The sequence below is a fragment of the Moschus berezovskii genome, chromosome 9, assembly GCF_049115385.1.
Source record: "Moschus berezovskii isolate FMDL1 chromosome 9, NW_MosBer_1.0, whole genome shotgun sequence".
NCBI lineage: Eukaryota > Metazoa > Chordata > Mammalia > Artiodactyla > Moschidae > Moschus > Moschus berezovskii.
In genome coordinates this window covers 66,437,123-66,457,892 of record NC_142468.1, presented here as the reverse complement: position 1 = coordinate 66,457,892, position 20,770 = coordinate 66,437,123, and the positions used below count along the sequence as shown (strand labels likewise).

Below are 20,770 nucleotides of genomic sequence, written 5' to 3'. Positions count from 1 at the left end.
TTTTTCATAACTATGCCAACACATCCTGCATATGTCTCACCACACCCACAGGAAGTGAGATAAGTTAGCCATTTATGTACTAGGAATAAAGCACAACCTAATATCCACTGGATGGAAAAAGCCCTATAGTGAAAACAACATAACTCTATTAATCAAATAATTTCCAATTACTATGTTACAGAAACACATATGAAGAATCAGTTTTATTCTCCAATGAACTTCTCATCCATTCTATGACAAAACTGTCACTTCTGAAAATGTTCAATGCCTAAATATAAATCTCCAATTCCTAATGCTTGTGTTCCCCAAACAGTCAAGTGTAAAGGTACCTTTACTGGCAATCTGCAGATATTTAATAGATCACGACTCCAAAAGAATGCTTAACATTTCATATCAAATTGTTCACATTCCATTTAAATCTCATTCTCCCCTTTTCTCCTTTTATTTAATAACAGTAAATTTAAACCTGTGTATTTATTTTTTACCCACAGTTTAAGTCTGATAGGTTTGGAAATGACTCCTAAAATCTGTTCACAGAGACTAATGCTGGCATGCACAAAGGGTCTGTGAAAGACGTAGCTTTGTGCTACTTAATTCAAATCATGAGACAGTGTCCTTTTACAAAACTTTATTTAAATGAAGAAAATGTGGTAGAACCATTAAAAACAACTTCCAAAAAATACTGGAAAATGAGTCTGAAACTGGCTTAAAGACAGTATGAAAGAATTACAATTCTTAAATGTTTTTCATGTAGTACTCTTATCTTGTGACTGTCATAAGCAAATATATTATTTTAAAAATTTGAGTGATTCTTCACTGCTTCATTTCCCCTAGCTTTAATGAGATATAAGACCATGTAAATGTAAGGTGCATAACCTGTTGATTTGATACACTTTTCTCTAAGAAGCTTTTACCATGGCAGAGAATCTAACAGTAGGCTTCCCTTCAGATTTGGGAGGTTTCTTGCTGTTAATCTCTTTCTCCTGATCACTTCAGTCTTCCTTTCTCTCTCCTGGTAATTTTTTAGGTGGTTTGGTTTACCTTTCTTTTTTCTCTCAAAGTATAAAAGAAATAAAAATTACTGGATATTTCTGGGTTGATTCTCCTTCCTTTGCTTTTTCTTGTATCTTCCATTGTTATACTGCCACCTTTTAAATATGGCTTGCTTCACGCTGTCCCTTTCAAGTATATTTAGTTTTCTGTTACGTATGCCCATTTTTGTAGTTAAAAGATATAAAAACAAAATATCCTCAAACTAAATGGCATCATGCCACCTAATCTACCGATATACCAAGAGTCCTTAAACAAGTCAAAGTATTCCAGGCCATTAGGTTGGGAAAAAAGGAATAATTTTTGATCAGTCAGTGTTAATTCTGTTTCTATAAAAGTTCCAAACCAGTTTTCTTATAGGCTTTACCAATTGCCTGGATAGTAAAAGCACATGTACTCCAGGTCATCATGGGAATTCGAGGATCCGTTTCATCAGGAGGCACTTTCAATCCAATTCTATAAATTGTTGTGGCAAAGAGAAGGACCATTTCCTTGATGCTATTAGAATAATTTAACCTAAAAATAAAACAAGAAAAATTTAAATAATGATTTAGTAAAAGGGGCTACCTACTGAGAAGTCCACTTAGGTACTGAAGCAAGAATTTAACTTCTTTTGAAGGTTTATTCATTAAGAAAAAAATGGTGAAAGCAGAACTGCAACTCCTATGGGTAGAAAAATGTATCTGACCAAATGGTAATGACCCAGATAACTTCTTATAAAAGATGCAGTAAATGATCACAGCAGAAAGGGTTGAGGTCCAAATTAAGAACAGGCTAGAAGTGACTTAGCAGCAGCAGAGAGAGGATTAAAAATCAGAGGAAACATATCTGACATAAATTTCAGTATATGAAAAGAGACCAAGAAGTACTTCTGTGCTGATAGGGGTGTATGTGTGTCTGTGTGTATATATAATAATCCATGTACTAGCAATGATAATTTCTGGTTTCCTGAACTTCTATTTGTAACAAGTAACAAGTATTTTCCGGAGAGGCAATGGCAACCCACTCCAGTACTCTTGCCTGGAAAATCCCATGGACGGAGGAGCCTGGTAGGTTGCAGTCCATGGGGTCGCGAAGAGTCAGACACGACTGAGCGACTTCACTTTCACTTTTCACTTTCATGCATTGGAGAAGGAAATGGCAACCCACTCCAGTGTTCTTGCCTGGAGACCCAGGGACGGCGGAGCCTGGTGGGCTGCTGTCTATGGGGTCGCACAGAGTCAGACACGACTGAAGCGACTTAGCAGCAGCAGCAGCAGCAAGTATTTTCAGTAGTGATGGGATATACAATGTAAACAAAGATCACAACTAGAAAAATGAACCTCAGATATTATTCATTAAATAATAGTATCTGATTTGGTTACATTATATTTTTCAAAGTGTCTTCACATAAATATCTTTTCAATAACCTGATGAGGTAAATTAGGAGACTACTGTCTCAATCTTACAAACAAGAAAATGAATTACAGTGGGGGTGGAGTGACCTGAAACTCCTCAGAAGTCACAGAGCAAGTCAGATGTGACTTTAAGTCTCTTAAATTCTGCTCTTCCTATAGGTGGAAATATATAAAAATAGCATTTTTATTGATTAAAAATAGTTAATTATAGGCATGGTTTGTCCTGCTGCTGCTGCTGCTGCTAAGTCACTTCAGTTGTGTCCGACTCTGTGTGACCCCATAGACGGAAGCCCACCAGGCTCCCCTGTCCCTGGGATTCTCCAGGCAAGAACACTGGAGTGGGTTGCCATTTCCTTCTCCAATGTGTGAAAGTGAAAAGTGAAAGTGAAGTCGCTCAGTCGTGTCCGACCCCCAGTGACCCCACGGACTGCAGCCTACCAGGCTCCTCCATCCATGGGATTTTCTAGGCAATAGTACTGGAGTGGCTTGCCATTGCCTTCTTCATGGTTCGTCCTAACACGTATTAAATACATATTATTCTATCTCAAATCACTTGATATCAGTACAAATAAAACTCTAGGGAGATGGAAACAAGATAAAAAAGGGATAAACAAAACACTTTCACAAATAAAGCAAGAAGGTAGAAAGGAAGAATTGTTCTTCACTCTTATTTTCACAACCATTTACAAACTTCTCTTGTTTAGATACTTACGAAGACTGAACTCCATAACTCAGAATAGAATGGAACTCAAGAGTAGAATCACCCATTCCTTGATCAAACAGGACTGGAATTGCTGGGTTTTCTCCTTACAAATTAAAAGGAAAAAGAAAAAAAATCACGGGAGTTTAGTGTGACACATACTTTTTTCAGCTTTTGTAAACTATATACACTTTAGAAATTTTGGATAATGCGAATAAGCAATAAATAATCATTCAAAATATTTCCACCCAGATAATCAGATAGCATGAGGGTGATACTTTTCTATTCTCCATATAAATGTTACACATGTAGATTCTTTTTTCTTAAAAGGATAATAACTCTAGCACCATTGGGTATCTTGATTTTTCATTAATAGAGCATATATATCTTCCACATCAGTAACTGTCCCTCTATATTTCTATTTTTAGTGAATGCATAGTACTCTGTTAGTAAGGCAGCATAATTTAGTGAATAAGAGCATAGGATCTGGAGCCAAGTTGCCTGGGTCTGAATCCTAGCTCTGCTAGTGACTATTACTAAGACCTTGGGTGAATACTAAACCTCATCAAAATTAAGACTGTCATTCCCACAAGTGCAATGAGTTGTTTTCTTCCTGGTGGTTCTTGAGATTCTTCATCTTTGGTTTCCAGAAGTTTGGGTACGACCTATCTAGGTATGCTTTTAAGTTTATGTGTTGGAAGTTCACTGAGCTTAAATTTATAAATCGAAGGCTTTCACCAATTTGTAAAGTTTCCAGCTATAATTTCTTCAAATATTTTTTTCAGTATCATCATTTTTCTTTTCAGGACTTCAATAACACAAACGTTGGGTTAAAGGGAACAAAAGAAAGTTCCATATGTCCCTAAGGCTATATGTTTTTCTCCATCACTTTGCTGTCAATTCTTCATTGCATAATTTCCCTTATCTAATTTCAAATTCACTGACTCTTATCTCACCATCTCCATTCTACTACTGAGCCCATTCAGTTAATTTTTCTTTTCATATAGTATTCTTTCAATTTTGTTATCTCCGTTTGGTCCTTTTTCTGTATATATACATTTTTACCCCCTCTGCTGAGAACGTCTGTCTTTCCATTCACTTCCGTGAATGTTCACCTTTAATTCATGTTTCATGATTATAAACCTGCTTTAAACTTTTTGTCTGAAAAGTTCAATATTTAAACATCTCAGGTTGGCACTTGGTTGATTGTTTCTTCCTTGAGAGTTGGTCAGATCCTCCTGGTTCTCTGTACCTTGAGTAATTTTGGATTTAGTTCAATTCAGTTCAGTCACTCAGTTGTGTCCAACTCTCTGCGACCCCACAGAATGTAGCATGCTAGGCTTCCCTGTCCATCACCAGCTCCAGGAGCCTGCTCAAACTCATGTCCATCAAGTTGGTGATGCCATCCAACCATCTCATCCTCTGCTGTCCCCTTCTCCTCCTGCCTTCAATCTTTCCCAGCATCAGGGTCGTGGATATTTTGAATATCCATTAAAAAAAGGTTTGCATTAAAATTCTCTGGAAAAATGTGCCTTTTTTGTTGTTGTTCTAGTAGGCAACCGACCCAATTAGGTTCCATAAGTTTTGTTTCACTCTATGAGTGGTGGTTCCAATGTTAGTTTTCAGAGCCTTTGTTAAGCTGTTTGGGTCTGCCAGTACATGTACTACTCAGAACTTAAAACTGGGGCTTGAGTGGTGGTTTAAAGTAGTTTCAGTCTCAAGGCGGCTTTTACCCTTCTTTGGGCCTGTTCTGCACCTGTGTACGTTGGAGGTGAGCTCAGGACTTGTGTTGGTCTCAAAAGTAGGAGATTCCTTTTCATAGCGCTCTCCTTTCTGGGATTTCCCCCTATTCTCTCCAGCTGCAGGGGGCCCTGTTTCCCATTTCCTCTAGTCAAAATGATCAATTTCTTTCAGCTTTATAGTCCCCTGTGCTGTCATGCAGATTCACATGACTGGAGTTAACCTTGGGATGAAGCTGTGAGGCAAAGAAATGGCTAAGACTCCACACTTCCAATGCAGGGGGCACAGGTTTGATCTCTGGTCAAGAAATTAGGATCCCACATGCTGAGTACTATGAACAAAAAAATTAAATAAAACAAAACAAAAACACCTAACTGGGAATTAAAAAAAGAAAAGAGGAGTCACCCCCAGTTTTTGGAACACAGTGGCCCCATTTCTCCCAGTTCTTTTGGCCAATAAGACTGATTTTCTCTTGGGATTTTAGATGTCTATGTGGCCACCATGGCAGTACAGTTCCATGACTAGAGATGGCCTTGGGAAAGAGCCAAAACAGAAAAAACAAAACAAAAACACGTGCAACAGGAATTCCCTTTACACTCTCCAGCTTCTGAGGAGCTTTTTCTCAAGTTCTCTGGCTAAAAAGACGGCATCTCTTCTGGGTTTTTTTATTGTTCATGTCCACTGCATAGTTCTGTGTCTCAGGCTATGCCGAGGTCAAAACTGGGGAATAAAGGAGGGACAAAAAACCCCAGGACACTCACTGCCTATACGAAACATTCCTCAGATTTGTACTTCCTCCCCTTGGCCTAAGGAAATCTCTATTTCCTAATATTTAATGAATCTGTATGTGCAAACCGTATTTTAGAGCAAAAAGTACTTTAAAAAATAAAGATTCTGACACTTAAATCTCAAGCAGCTAAATATAAAATAATTTTAAGCAAACCTTTAGCATGTTTCATATTATAACCTGTTATTCTGGCCAGAACAGTCTGTATCCATCGTTCCAGGGTCAAAAGTTGAGCAAGAGGTTCTGTATTCTCACTGAAAATTGATATTTGAAAGTTATTAAAGCCATTGGCACAGGTCAAACTGAAAAGCTGAATTTGTAGGGTCTTTTTGTGGATAAATAACTTTATGAAAAAGCCAAACTCCTCCAGATTAGCTTCCTAGGTCACAGAAACACACGTGTCTAAAAATGTAGTTTTGGGAGGGAGGAGAAATTTTAAAGTACAAAGAATAAGATAACACAATTACACCCATTTCCTGGAAGCAATAGATAAATGTCAGTAAGTGAAATCACCCTTTCAGCTGCTCAAGTCAAAAACTAGGTGTCATCACTGATGTATATGATTCCCTCAAATCCCATATTCTAATCTATCAGCTAGTCTTAGATTTTACTTTTTAAATATATCCCAAATTGATCACTTCTTTCTATCTCCTTCATGATTACCCTAATCCAAGTTATGTTATTCCTCACCTGGACTACTTCAGTAGACTGTTCTTCCTGCTTCCACGATGGTGTTTCTTTATTATCTATGTATTCATCAAACAACAGCCAGGAAGATTTTAAAAATGTAAATCAGATCATATCACTTCCCTATCCAAAACATTCCAATGGTTTTCCATTACACATAAAACACAATTCTAATTTCCAGTCTTGGCTCATAAGACCTTTTAGGATCTGGTTCTTTGCTTGCTCCGTCCCAAGCATACTGCCTTCCTACTGTGCCTTGAACTTGCTGCCTTCTTGCTATGTCTCCATCATGCTGATATGTTCCTACTTCAGGGTCTTTACTCTCAGTGTTGCCTGTGCTTAGAATTCTCTTCTTTCAGAGAACAGAACTGGTGACATAAAACAAATGTTACTATCTCAGAGAGGAGCTCTCTGCTGACTCGGTCTATAAAGAACCTCATGCACTGGTCTGTCCTCTGGCTCTTTATGCTTCTAATTTAGTCTTTCACACTATTTCTCAGTACTCAATACTCCATATTTATATGTTTATCGTTGGGCTCTCTTCTCTGTAATACAAATTCCATTGCACAGGAGCTTGATCCAAATGAACAACAAAGGTGGACCAGAAATGGTGTTATTAAAAAGAACTATAAAGTAGAAACTTGTCTACTTAAAGAGTTTTAAGTGAAGTTAAAATATACAATGAACTGTGCCAAAATTCTTATTTCTGGGCACAAATCTGACCTAAGAATTTTTTCAGTTCTCAGAAATGAAAGTATACTCTGATTTGTTATAATCAATTTCTTTAAAAATGCTAGCTTATTATTAGCTTTGATAAAGTTTTTTATATGCCCTTAACTTTAGTATTTGGTGGTGCTTTAGTTGCTAAGTCATGTCCGACTCCTGTGATCCCATGAACTATAGCCTGCCAGGCTCCTCTGTCCATGGGATTCAGGTTATACTCAAAATGACTTTCTAACAAAAGAGGCAAATATATTCCTACTATACAGGTAAGTTCAAATGCCTAATAAAAAATGTTATGTATAATTATGTTTTTCAGATCCTAAGTAACAAAATTGTTACTACAAGTGTCCCAGGGCTTGAACAGATCTACCTGTAAGGATCAGTCTAACTTTAGAAAGGACTGCCCTGAAACATCCTATTCTTAAAGATATCAAGGAAAGAAAGTGCTGAATATTCTTTAGAGAATAATTTACATGTTGATAATTCTTACTTGGGAAAGCACTGTGTAAAATAGGCTTGCACAGGCTAACAAGAAGTTATTACTTTATTTTATTATGATTTATTTTTTTTTATGGTTGTGGTTATTGCTGCTGTTTAGTCACTAAGTCATGTCCAACTCTTTGTGACCCCATGGACTGTAGCCCACCAGACTCCTTTCTCTATTGGACTTCCCAGACAAGAATACTGGAGTGGGTTGCCATTTCCTTCCCCAGGAAATCTTTCTGACCCAGGGATCGGACCCAGGTCTCCTGCATTGACAGGTGAGTTCTTTACCACTAGCCAACCTATGTATAGTTAGGTGAGGCTTTAGAGTTAGATCTAGGTTCAAATCCTTGGTCTGTCTTGGGACAAGTAAAAGCCACTCATAGTCTCCAATTCCTCATCTTTAAATGGGAATAAAAGTACCTACTTCATTAGACTATATTGAGAATAAAAAAAACATATAGTGAAGAATGCTTACAACATGTTAGTCAACAAATAAATCTTTCTGATGACACCTTCTTCCTAAAAGATGACATTCTATGTCCTAGTACACTAAGTGGAAGACAATTCAAAATTATGTTTTCTAATGACATGGAATAATAGAGACAGAGCAACTACTTACTGGCCCTGACTGCCAGTCCTACCACCTTTAACTCCTTTGTTGTGGAAACATGTTAAGTGTTTTATCAATAAAATAATTTTCTTGAGCAAAACTAAGATCACTACAAATTCACTGAGTTAAAAAAAACTAATAGCAACAATAAATATTAATACTACTATCATCATGTAGAATCATGAGAATATTGAAATAAACAATTAAGTGTTCTAGCTGTCATAAAAAACTAATAGTTATTTGCTGTTAAATTCCATTCGCAGATGGTCAGAATATAAGTTTAAAAACTTATTCTGAACACTAAAAAACTATTCATAGATGAACCTGTTGTTTTCATTTACATTTATAGTTAACATTTTGTCCCTATCTCTATAACTACAGCATTTGGGTCTTTAGAAAATAGAATAAAAATAATAATACAAAGATCTGAAGAGTAACCAAACTCCAAATAGCAACTCTAATGCTGGCAAAGTACTCTAAGAAAGGAATAGATATTCTTTGCAACTTTTTTCTTTCTCTGAGTGCTAAGATAGAGAGAAAAGTTCTATTGCTTTAGTGGCTATTAGAAGAAAGATGCAAAACATGTAGACAAATAAATAAACATTTCAGTTCTTTAAGAAACCAAAAATTGGGGCTTTTATCAATTTTAAAATTTGAATCCAAGTAATAAAATGGATTAGTATGTTACTTTAAATTGTAAGAAAAAAAGAAAGAAAAACTCATAATCTAATCAAAACAGTCACAATGAAAAAGATTAAAGATAACTTAAAAAACATTAACCAAAACATTAATTTAAATATACCTGCTTATCTTTTGATGTTGCAAAGGAATAATGGGGATCACAGTATTGCACAGAGACTTGCACAGAGGGCAAAGATACTCTCCACTCTCCAAGTCGAAAAGATCAACATGTATGCGCTGCTGAGAGCTCAGCTGTACAGCTTCAAAATACCTGAAAAATTCCAAGACACAGGTCCATTCGAAACTACACATTTATCTTTGCTCTAATCCAAGTGAGAAAATCTGGAATTTTTGCCTCAATAAACATCTTTAGAATCTACATGCAAAAATACACAAATTACAGAAGAAATAGCATGCCCATTCTTTTGGGGGTAAACTAGAGGACACATCAGGGCAGAAACAAATTTAAAATAGTTTTACGGAATTATATTGATAAACCTGTCTCCTGCCTCAACAGCATGGAGATATACAATATGGACACTATGTCCCTCTGTTTCCAATGACCAAGCGAAGTAGTAAGTGCAATTATAGGAAAATTATGTATTTTAACCTGATGCCAAAAAGGTAAACCTGATATAAAATATTTCCCAAGAAAAATATTTCTGCATTTTTATCTCTTCCAGACATATAACTAGAATTTCATGTCCTATTCTATCTCAGAGGTATTTTTCACTGTATGTTTTGAGGGGAATCGGATTTTTATAAGGATAACTACTTTTTATACAGATACTGATCAAGAAAGACTGATTCCTTTGGTAAAGAAAGTACAGTGAAAAATTTTAAGTTGATAATTTTACACACCAATTTCAAAGGGTGATACTATAATGAGTATCATGCAAACAAAATTAATAATTAAAACTGCTTCAATTATTCAAATAAGAAAAGTAGACATGAGAAAACATGCCTTTGTGTGGCCTTTAGAGAACTTCAATATTCCTAGCTTCTTTCAAGAACATGTCAGAAGGACAACTTACTTCTGCCAGCACACTGCATGCATTACGTGACCACAGCTTCCTGTGTAAGTTCCATATGCCAAGTCTGCATCCATGAAAAGTGGGTCCATGGTTTCTGATACGAAAAGACAAAATATGAGGTATATGTTCATCTGTTCTACAATCATAAAAGGAAACCAAACAAAAAAGAGGTTCTCACCTCTAACATTCTAATCATAAACTTTCTTAGGAATGTTCAAGAATATCAGGATAGTAGAATATATATTCAAATAGTTAAGTAAAAAGAGGAAAACAAAGCTAGACTTCACATGTGATTAGTGTGGATTAATGACAACTACTATTCATAATGTATATTTTTATCTTAACATTAAGTTTCAAGTTGCATTATTTTGGTTTCATTAGGTTTCAAGTTGCATTATCTTGGTTGTTGAAGTGATATTCTATGATTCAAGCACAATTTCTTCATCTGTAAACGGAGCAAATATTGATACCTAGATCACAGTGCTGTTATGAGCAGTAAGTGAGTGAATACACATAAAGCACTTAATCAGTGCCTAGCACACAGTGAGTAGTCATTAAATGTTAGCCTTTTTTCACAACTGTGCTGTAAGTATGGTAATACAGTAAAATGTTTGCTTCCTTGTATTTTCCAATGGCTTTGTAATAATAAAAGATCCTGTTAATTTAAAAAAAATTAGCCTTTTTTTATCACTTTTATTTTTCCAAAGGTATTTAAAATAAAGCAGATCACTCCTAATGTGATGTAAGAATTATTTAATATAGCACATTACCTAACTAGTACTCCAGCCAAGAAAACGTTTAACAAGAACCTAACCACATGGCAACAATCAGACAAATCCTCAATGTAAAAAACACTGTACAGGACAACTAACTAGTTTGTATTCTCCAGAAAACTTATTATCACAAAAAAAAAAAAAAAAGGAAAGGCAAGTGACTATTTTAGATTAAAACAGACATAACAAAAGCAACATATGAAACATGTCTGAATCCTAAATGGAAAAAAAAGTCTGGCTTAAAAAAAGACTCTGAGGACAGTTGGGAGAAATTTGAATATGGATTTTATATTAAAAGATATTCCTGAATTACTAATTTTCTTAAATGTTATACCCAGTATGGTAGACAAAGAATATTGGCTAGATTAGTTTTAGAAAATACACATGGAAACATTTAGGGATGAAATGCCATGAATTCTTATTTTCAGATGGTTCAACAGAACAAAATGGAGATGGAAGGATAGACAGACAGAATGAACAATGTGGCCCTGTGCTAACCAAAAATTTGAAAAATAGACAAAGGAGCCAACTTGGTATGTAAAAACTTAAGAATTTTACAAATGGATAAATTGTGATCTGACCAAATAAGGCTAAATACAACCTCACCTTTCAGACAGTAATTTTTCTAATTACACAGGAAAGAAAAGAAATGCTCAAAAAGACATTTATTAAACAATACATACCCCCTGAGAGTTCTATGGGTTTTCCCCTGTGCTGGGTTAAGGCGGTGGATTTCTGGACACAGGCTGATAATACCATGGCATTATTTTCTATTTTCACCTCTTGTTCTTCTTGGCAGAGGATGCATGTCAGCACCTCCTTTTCAGTAATTGATGGACCCCGTTTAGGACCCAAAGCAATTCTAGAGTAGTCACTGACTGCTGGGGTGCTACCAAGAGAAACGGCCAGAAATGAGGACACATGCTTTGGTCACCTGTCTTTATATTTTGGTAGATTTTAAGTAACTATTGGGCAAGAACTTTAAGAACAAAAATAATAAAATAAAAGTTATACTTATAAATATTACCTTAAAATCTCCCCCAATTTTTCTGACTTTTATCAGTTAATTTGCTTACTAGAAAATACATTCTGTGTTGCAAAGTGCAAAAAAAACCAAAACCAAACAAACAGATCACACAGTAGAATGTGTATTACAATTATACTTAACTTTAAACTGATATTATAAAAGTAATGCACGCTTATTAAGAAATTTTGGAAAGTCTAGAAAAGTATAAAGAAGAAAACAAAAAGCATTATATTCTCACAACGTAGAAATAACCACTTGTGTATTTCCTTCCAGTCTGCTTTCCAGTTACAATACTTTTTACATAATTAAGATCACATTATATATAGAGTCTGTGTCCTGTTTTATTTACTTATATCTTAGCTATTTTTTCATATCATAAAAATTGCTTCAGAAACATTATTTTTAAATGGCTGTACAGCACCCTCACTCTATGTACCATAACAGTTTTATCCTTTCCCACTTATTTGGCATTTAAATTTCTATTCTACTTTGGTAGCTATTAAAATTAAAAACATACGTCTTAATGATTTAGCAATTCATAAGATCCACTCAGTGTGTACAATAATAATAAAATAAATAAGAGCAAATATTTACAAAGCATGAATTTCAATATGAGGCACTGTTTCAAATACTTTAAAAGTTATGCTACATCATTGAATCCTTTCAACTATTCTATAAAGTAGGTACTATTATTATCTCTGTTTTTCAGATGAAGAAACTGAAGCCTAGAGATGGCATGAGACTTAATGATTCATCTAGCAAGTAATTGGGCAAGGATTTAACCTAGATGATCTGATTTCACAGGCCATGCTGCATAATGCTGCCTATCTATCTGCACAAGAAGCTCCCTGAAATATTATGTATCATTGAACAAACTGGAAATAAATGAAATGGTCATCATCAATGTAAGTGAAATTATGTAATACAGAACACTATGCAGTTTTTAAAAAGTGGGTCTCAGCTAGGTGTGGTCCTACATTCTAGGAGGCATCTAGCAACATGTAGGTAAAGTTAACCTTTTGGTTACTGAAGGCCTAGGGGACACTGCTGGACTTTAATGAGCATGCTAAACGTCCTACAATTTATCATGAAAAAGAACTGCTGCCCAAATGCCACTGGGCTTGTTTTATATGTGAGAACATACATATACAGATTTCCAAGACATAATATTAAATGAAAATGGGAAACTGAAGAATGATATGTACCTAATGCCATTTATGCAAATAAAACAAAAGGTTGAATGACACATTCCATGGCTACATATATTTGTATGTAACAGCACAGTGAAAATTCTCATAAGATAAACAGAGTAACTCTGAGGGAGGGCAAAAAGGAGTGCAGGATTTCGTTCAGTACTCAAGACAATATATTTGTTATCCTGGGATAGGAAAAGCCTTCTTAAACAACTAAAACTCTAAAAAGCCGACAAATCTCTCTTTATTAACACTGAAAGTTTGCTATACCTAAAATTTCATAATTAATTTTAAATAAACAGGGAAAAATATGGGAAACATGGAACAAACTTTAATATCTATAATTTTAAAAGACTTCTAGAAATCAGTAAGATAAAAGTAAAGGACCCAATATAGATGGGCAAAGGATACTTGGAAGACAAAATGTAACAGGCTAGTGAATAATCATAAGAAAAGATGCTCAACCTAGTACTAACTCATCAGGGAATTTCAGAATAGCACAAATTTATAATCTTGAGTATATCAAATATTTTCAAGTGCTGATAATTTTAAGTATTGGTGAGAATGAAAGAAATAGGAACTTTTCATACACTGTTGGGAGCAGACAACTGGTGAAACTACTTTGGAGGGTAATGTGGTAGTGGCTATTAAAATTTTAAATACTTATAATGCAGTCCTTTCATTTAATAGATTCCACCCTAGAGAAGAACTTGCAGAATTGCAAAAGGAGACAAATAAAAACATTCTGACACATTGTATTATGGGAAAATTGGGAAATAAGGGGGAAAAACACCTTGTGTACAAAATCTGATAAATACTGTATATCTATAATATGGAATACTATGCAGCAGTTCTGAAGAATGATGCAGAATCTATACTCCAGATCTATCAGTATTGACATGAAAAGATTTAAAAGACAGAGTGAAAAAGCAAGCTGAAGACAAAGTATGATAAAATTTTAAAAAGCCACTAAAACACACAAAACAAGATTCATTATTATTCACATACACATGTTTACTAATGTGTAGAAAGACACCTAGAACAACAGTTATTTATAACAATGGTTACAGATGAAGGACCAGGAATGTAGAGCATGGTTAAAGGGAACTTATTGTGTTACTATGAATTGTTCTCAATGAGAACACATATATTATATGTACAATATATACAATCAGGCAATAAAAATATTCTGAAAGCATTAGGGACACTAATTCTGAGTACATTTCTGCTTAAACCTCTCATTTAAATAAATATACAATAGTTTCTTATTCATTACTTTACAAATATTATATTGTTAATATGTAATATTGAGGGGGCTGGGACTTTTACTTGCTTTAAATTTTGTGTTAGTTTTTAGTTTTACTACTGCTGTCATCCCAGGAGAGTTTACCATCATATATACATATTTTAATCTTTAAAATATTGAGTCAATAATCTTGGTGATTCTTTGCCAGGGTGCTCAGCTTCAGGATTACAGATGTATTATGTATAGCATAATGTTCCTACTGTTATTGTAAAAGCATGATTTCCTAAAAGTATCCACAACTCACATCATTTTAAAGAGCATTGAAAGCTTGTTTTTAAAAATAAGCAGAGAAGGTATTTTCAATGTTTTAAATTGGAATGCTTTCAAAGTACCATTATTTTGCCTCCTCGCTTTTCTTACTGTATCTAAATAACAGCCCACAAAGCACTGCTTTCAGAAAGTTAACTCATTTCCCTAAGAGCACACCATAGTCAAATAGTCAGAAAACGAGATTAACTGATTCTTATTCCAATGTGCTTCCCAGGTGGTGCGGTAAAGAATCCGCCTGTCAATGCAGAAGATACAAGAGACATGGGTTCCATTCCTTGGTCGGGAAGATCCCCTGGAGGAGGAAATGGCAACCGAGTCCAGTATTCTTGCCTGGAGAATCCCATGGACAGTGGAGCATGGCAGGCTACAGTCCATGGGGTTGTAAAGAGTCAGACACAACTGAGCACACACACATGCATGCATATTCCAATGTGCTCTCCATGACTATAACTCTAAGCACTGTCTTCTTTTTTAGAAAAAAAAAAAAAGAAAAACTAACATGGTGAACAGCTGTTTTTGTTTCTTCCCATTCTATAGTAACAGCAGTCATTTTTATTGGAATTCATATAAAAATAAGGTGGAATATATGAACGAGAAATGCACCTCAAAAAGCCCCCGCATACAAGATAACAGGAGTTGATCTTTGCTGTTTCCATCTTCTTATCTTCTTGTGTGTAAAGATTCCTGACAAACTTTACTGAATACTTTAACTGCGTATCAACATAAAATTACATCCACTAAGATGTTTCACTGTGCCTTTGCTAGCTTAAAAGTAGTGTAATTGCTCTTACTTTAAAATATATTTTGAAAAGACACTGTTTAAAAGTGAATATGTAATTTTTCCTCCAGGAAAAACTGAATTGCTAATTTTTGGTTTTGCTTTGTTTTACCTCTCTTCTTCCATAATGGAGTCTTCTTTACCAGACATTTCTGACGTACTATCATACATGAGTTTGTGAGTTTCAATGAAGTTTTTCTGTAAGGCAGACATCTGAGCCATGATCTTCTGGCGATGCAGCCTAGCAGCTTCAGCTTTTCTTTTTCGTTCTGCTTTTTCTTTATCATGAGTAATCTGAGTATTAAGAGACCACAAAAAGTAGGTAAAATCCATTGTTAAAATTACATATACTATTCAGTTAGGAAAAATTTCCTATAGTAAACCTAGATTCAATCTGATGTTTCAAAATCAACATACGGGTTTCATTACATCATACAACAAACCGCTCTTTTGTTTACTTCAATACTTTAACTCATTAAAAAAAATGTTAACTTATAAGGCCAAGTTCCTTAAATATCTAACAAACTGCCTTTCATATTCAATGCAGGTATATTAAAAAACAAAATTAAACAGTAATTCTGAATCACCTGTCAACCATTTAACGACTGACATTTAATCAATTTAAAATCAACTTGGTGATGTCTAACAGTTACTCCTAGACCCACTGCTAAGAAAGAGAATTTTAACAACATTACTGAGATATATTGACATCTTTTTACTTATTTTAACTTAAGACCAGTGTTTTTCTTTTAGAAAAGATGGTTAATAACCACAGGTAAAAATATTTTAACAATTTTAAGACTGGAATCCTCAAAACCTGATTCATTATACTATGGAAAAATTTATAACCTACATATTACTGCATTTTATTGAATCTAAGATGCAACAGTCAGAACTGTACATGGAACAACAGACTGGTTCCAAATAGGAAAAGGAGTACGTCAAGGCTGTATATTGTCACCTTGCTTATTTAACTTATATGCAGAGGACATCATGAGGAACGCTGGGCTGGAAGAAGCACAAGTTGGAATCAAGATTGCTGGGAGAAATATCAATAACCTCAGATATGCAGATGACACTACCCTTATGGCAGAAAGTGAAGAGGAACTCAAAAGCCTCTTGATGAAAGTGAAAGAGGAGAGTGAAAAGGTTGGCTTGAAGCTCAACATTCAGAAAACAAAGACCATGGCATCTGGTCCCATCACTTCATGGGAAATAGATGGAAAAACAGTGGAAACAGTGTCAGACTTTATTTTTTTGGGCTCCAAAATCACTGCAGATGCTGATTGCAGCCAGGAAATTAAAAGACGCTTACTCCTTGGAAGGAAAGTTATGACCAACCTAGATAGTATATTAAAAAGCAGAGACATTACTTTGCCAACAAAGGTCCAAGGCTATGGTTTCTCCCGTGGTCATGTATGGATGTGAGAGTTGGACTGTGAAGAAAGCTGATCGCCGAAGAATTGATGCTTTTGAACTGTGGTGTTGGAGAAGACTCTTGAGAGTCCCTTGTACCGCAAGGAGATCCAACCAGTCCATTCTAAAGGAGATCAATTTTGGGTGTTCATTGGAAGGACTGATGCTAAAGCTGAAACTGCAATACTTTGGCCACCTCATGCGATGAGTTGACTCACTGGAAAAGACTCTGATGCTGGGAAAGGTTGGGGGCGGGAAGAGAAGGGGACAACGGAGAATGGGATGGCTGGATGGCATCACCGACTCTGTGGACATGAGTTTAAGTGAACTCCGGGAGTTGGTGATGGACAGGGAGGCCTGTCGTGCTGTGATTCATGGGGTCGCGGAGAGTCGGACACGACTGAGCGACTGAACTGAACTGAAGATGCACCATAACCCTGTGTCCCACTAGGAATGCTGCTTATTAAATAATAAGGCATGGATTGTAAGACATTCCAATTTCTGATATTAAAATACTTCAAAAATTAATAAAATATGGTATTTTTCAACAGAACTCCACTGAAAAGCAATTCCTCTGCTTTTCCTATATACCTTACAATAAAAAGGTTCCTTGTAACTATCAGAAGCAGCTCCCTCATGCCAGTGAAGTTCAAAGACAGAGATGAACATCTCTGTCATTATAATGTTATTACCTCATCATTTTTAATAGAATCTGATCCTGATGTAGTTGTTACAATTAAACAAGATTTTTCTCTTAATCGCTTCACGGTGTCAAACATCTGTGAAAAACAGATGAAATGTTAAAAAAAAAGTTGGTTAAAGTTTGGTTAAATTGAGCAGGAACAGAAAAATTTACTCATCTGATTTTGTCATGTTTCCAAATGTCTTTGACTTAAACTTAAGCTGTTCACACACACACTCACACACACACACACACGCATACACACAAACATATAAATACATAATAAGGAGCAATTCAGCTAAGAAGTTTGAAGATAGCAAAAATCAGCAGAATCATTCTGCAAGAATACGCATACCTCTGTTTTCTAGGGGAAATTTTTTTTTTTAATTCAAACAACATTGCTAGTGCAAAGACATAAAGACAAAGATATAATGTGGAAAGTGAAATCTTTTCTTCCTGATGATAGTCTCTCGCGCCCAAATCAACTAAATTTAAAGATAATCAGCATTTCTTTGCAGGAAAAAAAATTAGAATATATATTTCTTTATATATATTCTCATAAAAACTGATCCTACTGATTATATGTTGTTTCCTACTTTCCATTTTCACTGAATCATTTATCTTTAGAGGTGTTTGCAAGTAGCTTACACAGATCTATCTTGCTCTTTTCATGTCTGAGTTTTACGGTTTTATTGACACAACAGGCATATGTGTTGTGTACTTGTTGTCTTCACTGCACAGCCTGCCACAGGGATTGGTGACTTGGGTGGCCAGCTGGGCTGTTCTCTCCACAACTGTTTTGCAGTTCTTGGAGGAGACAGATTTGTTTGTACAATAAGATTTGATGTACAGTAAGATTTGTTGCATACAAGCAGCACCTCAAGCTCCTCAATGTTACGGACCAGGACCTTTCAGAAGCCACTGGGTAGCATGTGCTTTGTTTTCCTGTTGCTCCCAACATTATCTGGCCCTAGAGTCTTCTGGCATCCCACTGTCAATGCCTCTGGTTTTCTCTAGTTACATTTAATTTTGACATATTGGCCTGACTGGTGCCAGATGAACTTCTTGGTCCTCAGGTCCTCTTTTTGACAATCTTGGGCTTTATGAGAGTGGCCATGATGCCAAGTAGGAGATGGCTACTTCCACAGTCAGTGCCCAGGAAGAGCTATCTCATTCTTTTTTTTTTTTACTTTGTTTATTTGGCTCTGTGTGAACTCTTAGCTGTGGCATGTGGGATCTAGTTCCCTAAGCAGGAATCAAACCCAGGCCCCCTGAATTGGGAACACAGAGTCTTAGCCACTGGACCACCAGGGAATTCCCTCATTCTTTTTATTAATAATAAATATTAAGATTTCAGAAGATAGCACATCCATAAAACTTGCAGTATTTATATTTTGTTTTTTCTTTTTTTTCAGTATTTATATTTTGAAAGAACTTCAGTTTCATGTGGGAAAACCTCCCACAAGGAACTTACGAGAAAACTTTAACCATTTGGATAAAATATCGAATGTTTATAAGATCAGACATCTGTGCTTTTCATATAGTTTGACAATGAACTTTGGTATATAATAGAAAAATAAACTTTCAGGGCCAGATCTCCAATTTATAACACAATTTACATAGGATATAAATGTTGGACTAAATGATGGTTCAGTTTACTTTTTGTTAATTGAGGTTATCATTGGCTTATAACATTCTACAGGTTTCATGTGCACAATGTTGTATTTCTACATCTCTGTACACTATAGCATGCTCACATCAAAAGCTATGATACAGTTTGACTCCCTTTGCCCATTTCACTCTCCCCTTATTCCCTTCCTTCTGGTAATCTCTACTCTGTTCTCTGTATATATGTGATTGGTTTTGGTTTGATCTATTCATTTATTTATTTAATTTCATCAATTAATTCAATATTCCACATATGAATGAAATCTATAAAACAGTTATCCACTTCACTTCTTTTGTTTTTGTTTTATGTTTTAAAATTATCATATTGATAAGTTTAAGAAAAATACTAAATTATCATGAAATCTACTTTAAGAAAAATCTTGGTAATAACATGATCTTATAGTTACATATCAAACTACATCACACTTGTTTAAGACGTATTTCTGATTAAGTAATCAAAAGGACAGACTGCTTGAATTACAAAGCAGTACAAAGATCTCCAATTGATATAAATGTGGCAAAAACCACTCTATATTATAATTATCAAAATAATATCTAGCTGATAACAGAAAAATATTTTAATAAATACAGTGAGAGGAAACTTCATAACCTTGGTTTTATGTTTCCATTTGGAGGGTTTTCCATTAAAGTAACATTCCTGACCTCTCGATGCCTCATCAACTTCTCCCCAAAGGTACTGCCATCCACTCAATAGTTCAAGCTCCAAGTTAAACCATCTTTGATTTCTCTCATTCCTTCCATCAAATCTATCAGCAAGTTCTATAGCTCCTACTGTCACATTATATACCTGAATCAGTCCAGCTTCTTGCCATCTGCCCAGTAGCCTATGTCATGCTCATTTCTCATCAGGTTTACTGCAGTCATCTTTTAATGGTGTTCCTGTTTTTATTCTTGTCCCTACAATCCATTTACCCTTGATCTGTAAGATCCTATATGATCTGGCCCCTGGCAACACCTCTGACTTTGCTGCCTACCTTTCTCTACCTCTCCCATTATGTTCCAGTTACACCAGCCTTCTCTGTGGCCACCTCAGAGCTTTTGCGTTGCTGTCTCCTCAATCTGGAGTACTTTCCCAGATTATTTTAAGACTAGCTTCATGTCATTCAGTTCCAAGTTACTACCTAAAGCCAGCTTTTTCTGATTACACATATAAAGTTACCCCTACTCATCTACTGAATTATCCTGATATTTTTTTGTTTATTGTCTGTACCTCAATGTATACTCCATGATAACAAGCACCTTATCTGTCTTTTTCAGAGCCTAGAATTGAGCATGGCACATAGCAGGTTTACAATACATATTTATTGACTAATAAAATAAATTTTAATTTATTAAAAAGAGCCCTCCATTAAAACATAGGGAAATTAGTATTACTAACATGCAATGAGTTGACTCACTGGAAAAGACTCTGATGCTGGGAGGGATTGGGGGCGGGAGGAGACGGGGATGACAGAGAACGAGATGGCTGGATGGCATCACCGGCTCGATGGACATGAGTTTGAGTGAACTCCGGGAGTTGGTGATGGACAGGGAGGCCTGGCGTGCTGTGATTCATGGGGTCGCAAAGAGTCGGACACGACTGAGCGACTGAACTGAACTGAACTGAACATGAAAAATTACAAGTGACCATGAAGATCAGTAATAAATAATTTTACAATTAGCAAATACTATAATTTAATCTTAGAGGCAAGCAGAGGATTCTTAAATATTTAAACCAAAATATGATTCGTTTATTATTAGG

General features: G+C 35.5%; 1 protein-coding gene and 1 pseudogene across 1 annotated transcript in view; both read right to left on the bottom strand.

Moving 5' to 3' along the window:
* Positions 1-20,770, bottom strand: part of UBR1 (ubiquitin protein ligase E3 component n-recognin 1) — a 150,255-nt gene that overhangs the window by 46,187 nt on the left and 83,298 nt on the right. The window contains exons 28-35 of the mRNA XM_055435348.2: positions 17,351-17,437; positions 15,355-15,536; positions 11,352-11,557; positions 9,896-9,989; positions 8,983-9,132; positions 5,831-5,928; positions 3,160-3,253; positions 1,418-1,566 (exon numbers count right to left, since the gene is read on the bottom strand). Of these exons, the coding sequence (XP_055291323.2) occupies positions 1,418-1,566; positions 3,160-3,253; positions 5,831-5,928; positions 8,983-9,132; positions 9,896-9,989; positions 11,352-11,557; positions 15,355-15,536; positions 17,351-17,437 (1,060 nt within the window). The remainder of the gene's footprint in view (positions 1-1,417; positions 1,567-3,159; positions 3,254-5,830; positions 5,929-8,982; positions 9,133-9,895; positions 9,990-11,351; positions 11,558-15,354; positions 15,537-17,350; positions 17,438-20,770) is intronic.
* Positions 17,453-20,768, bottom strand: LOC148776474 (large ribosomal subunit protein eL32 pseudogene; annotated as a pseudogene).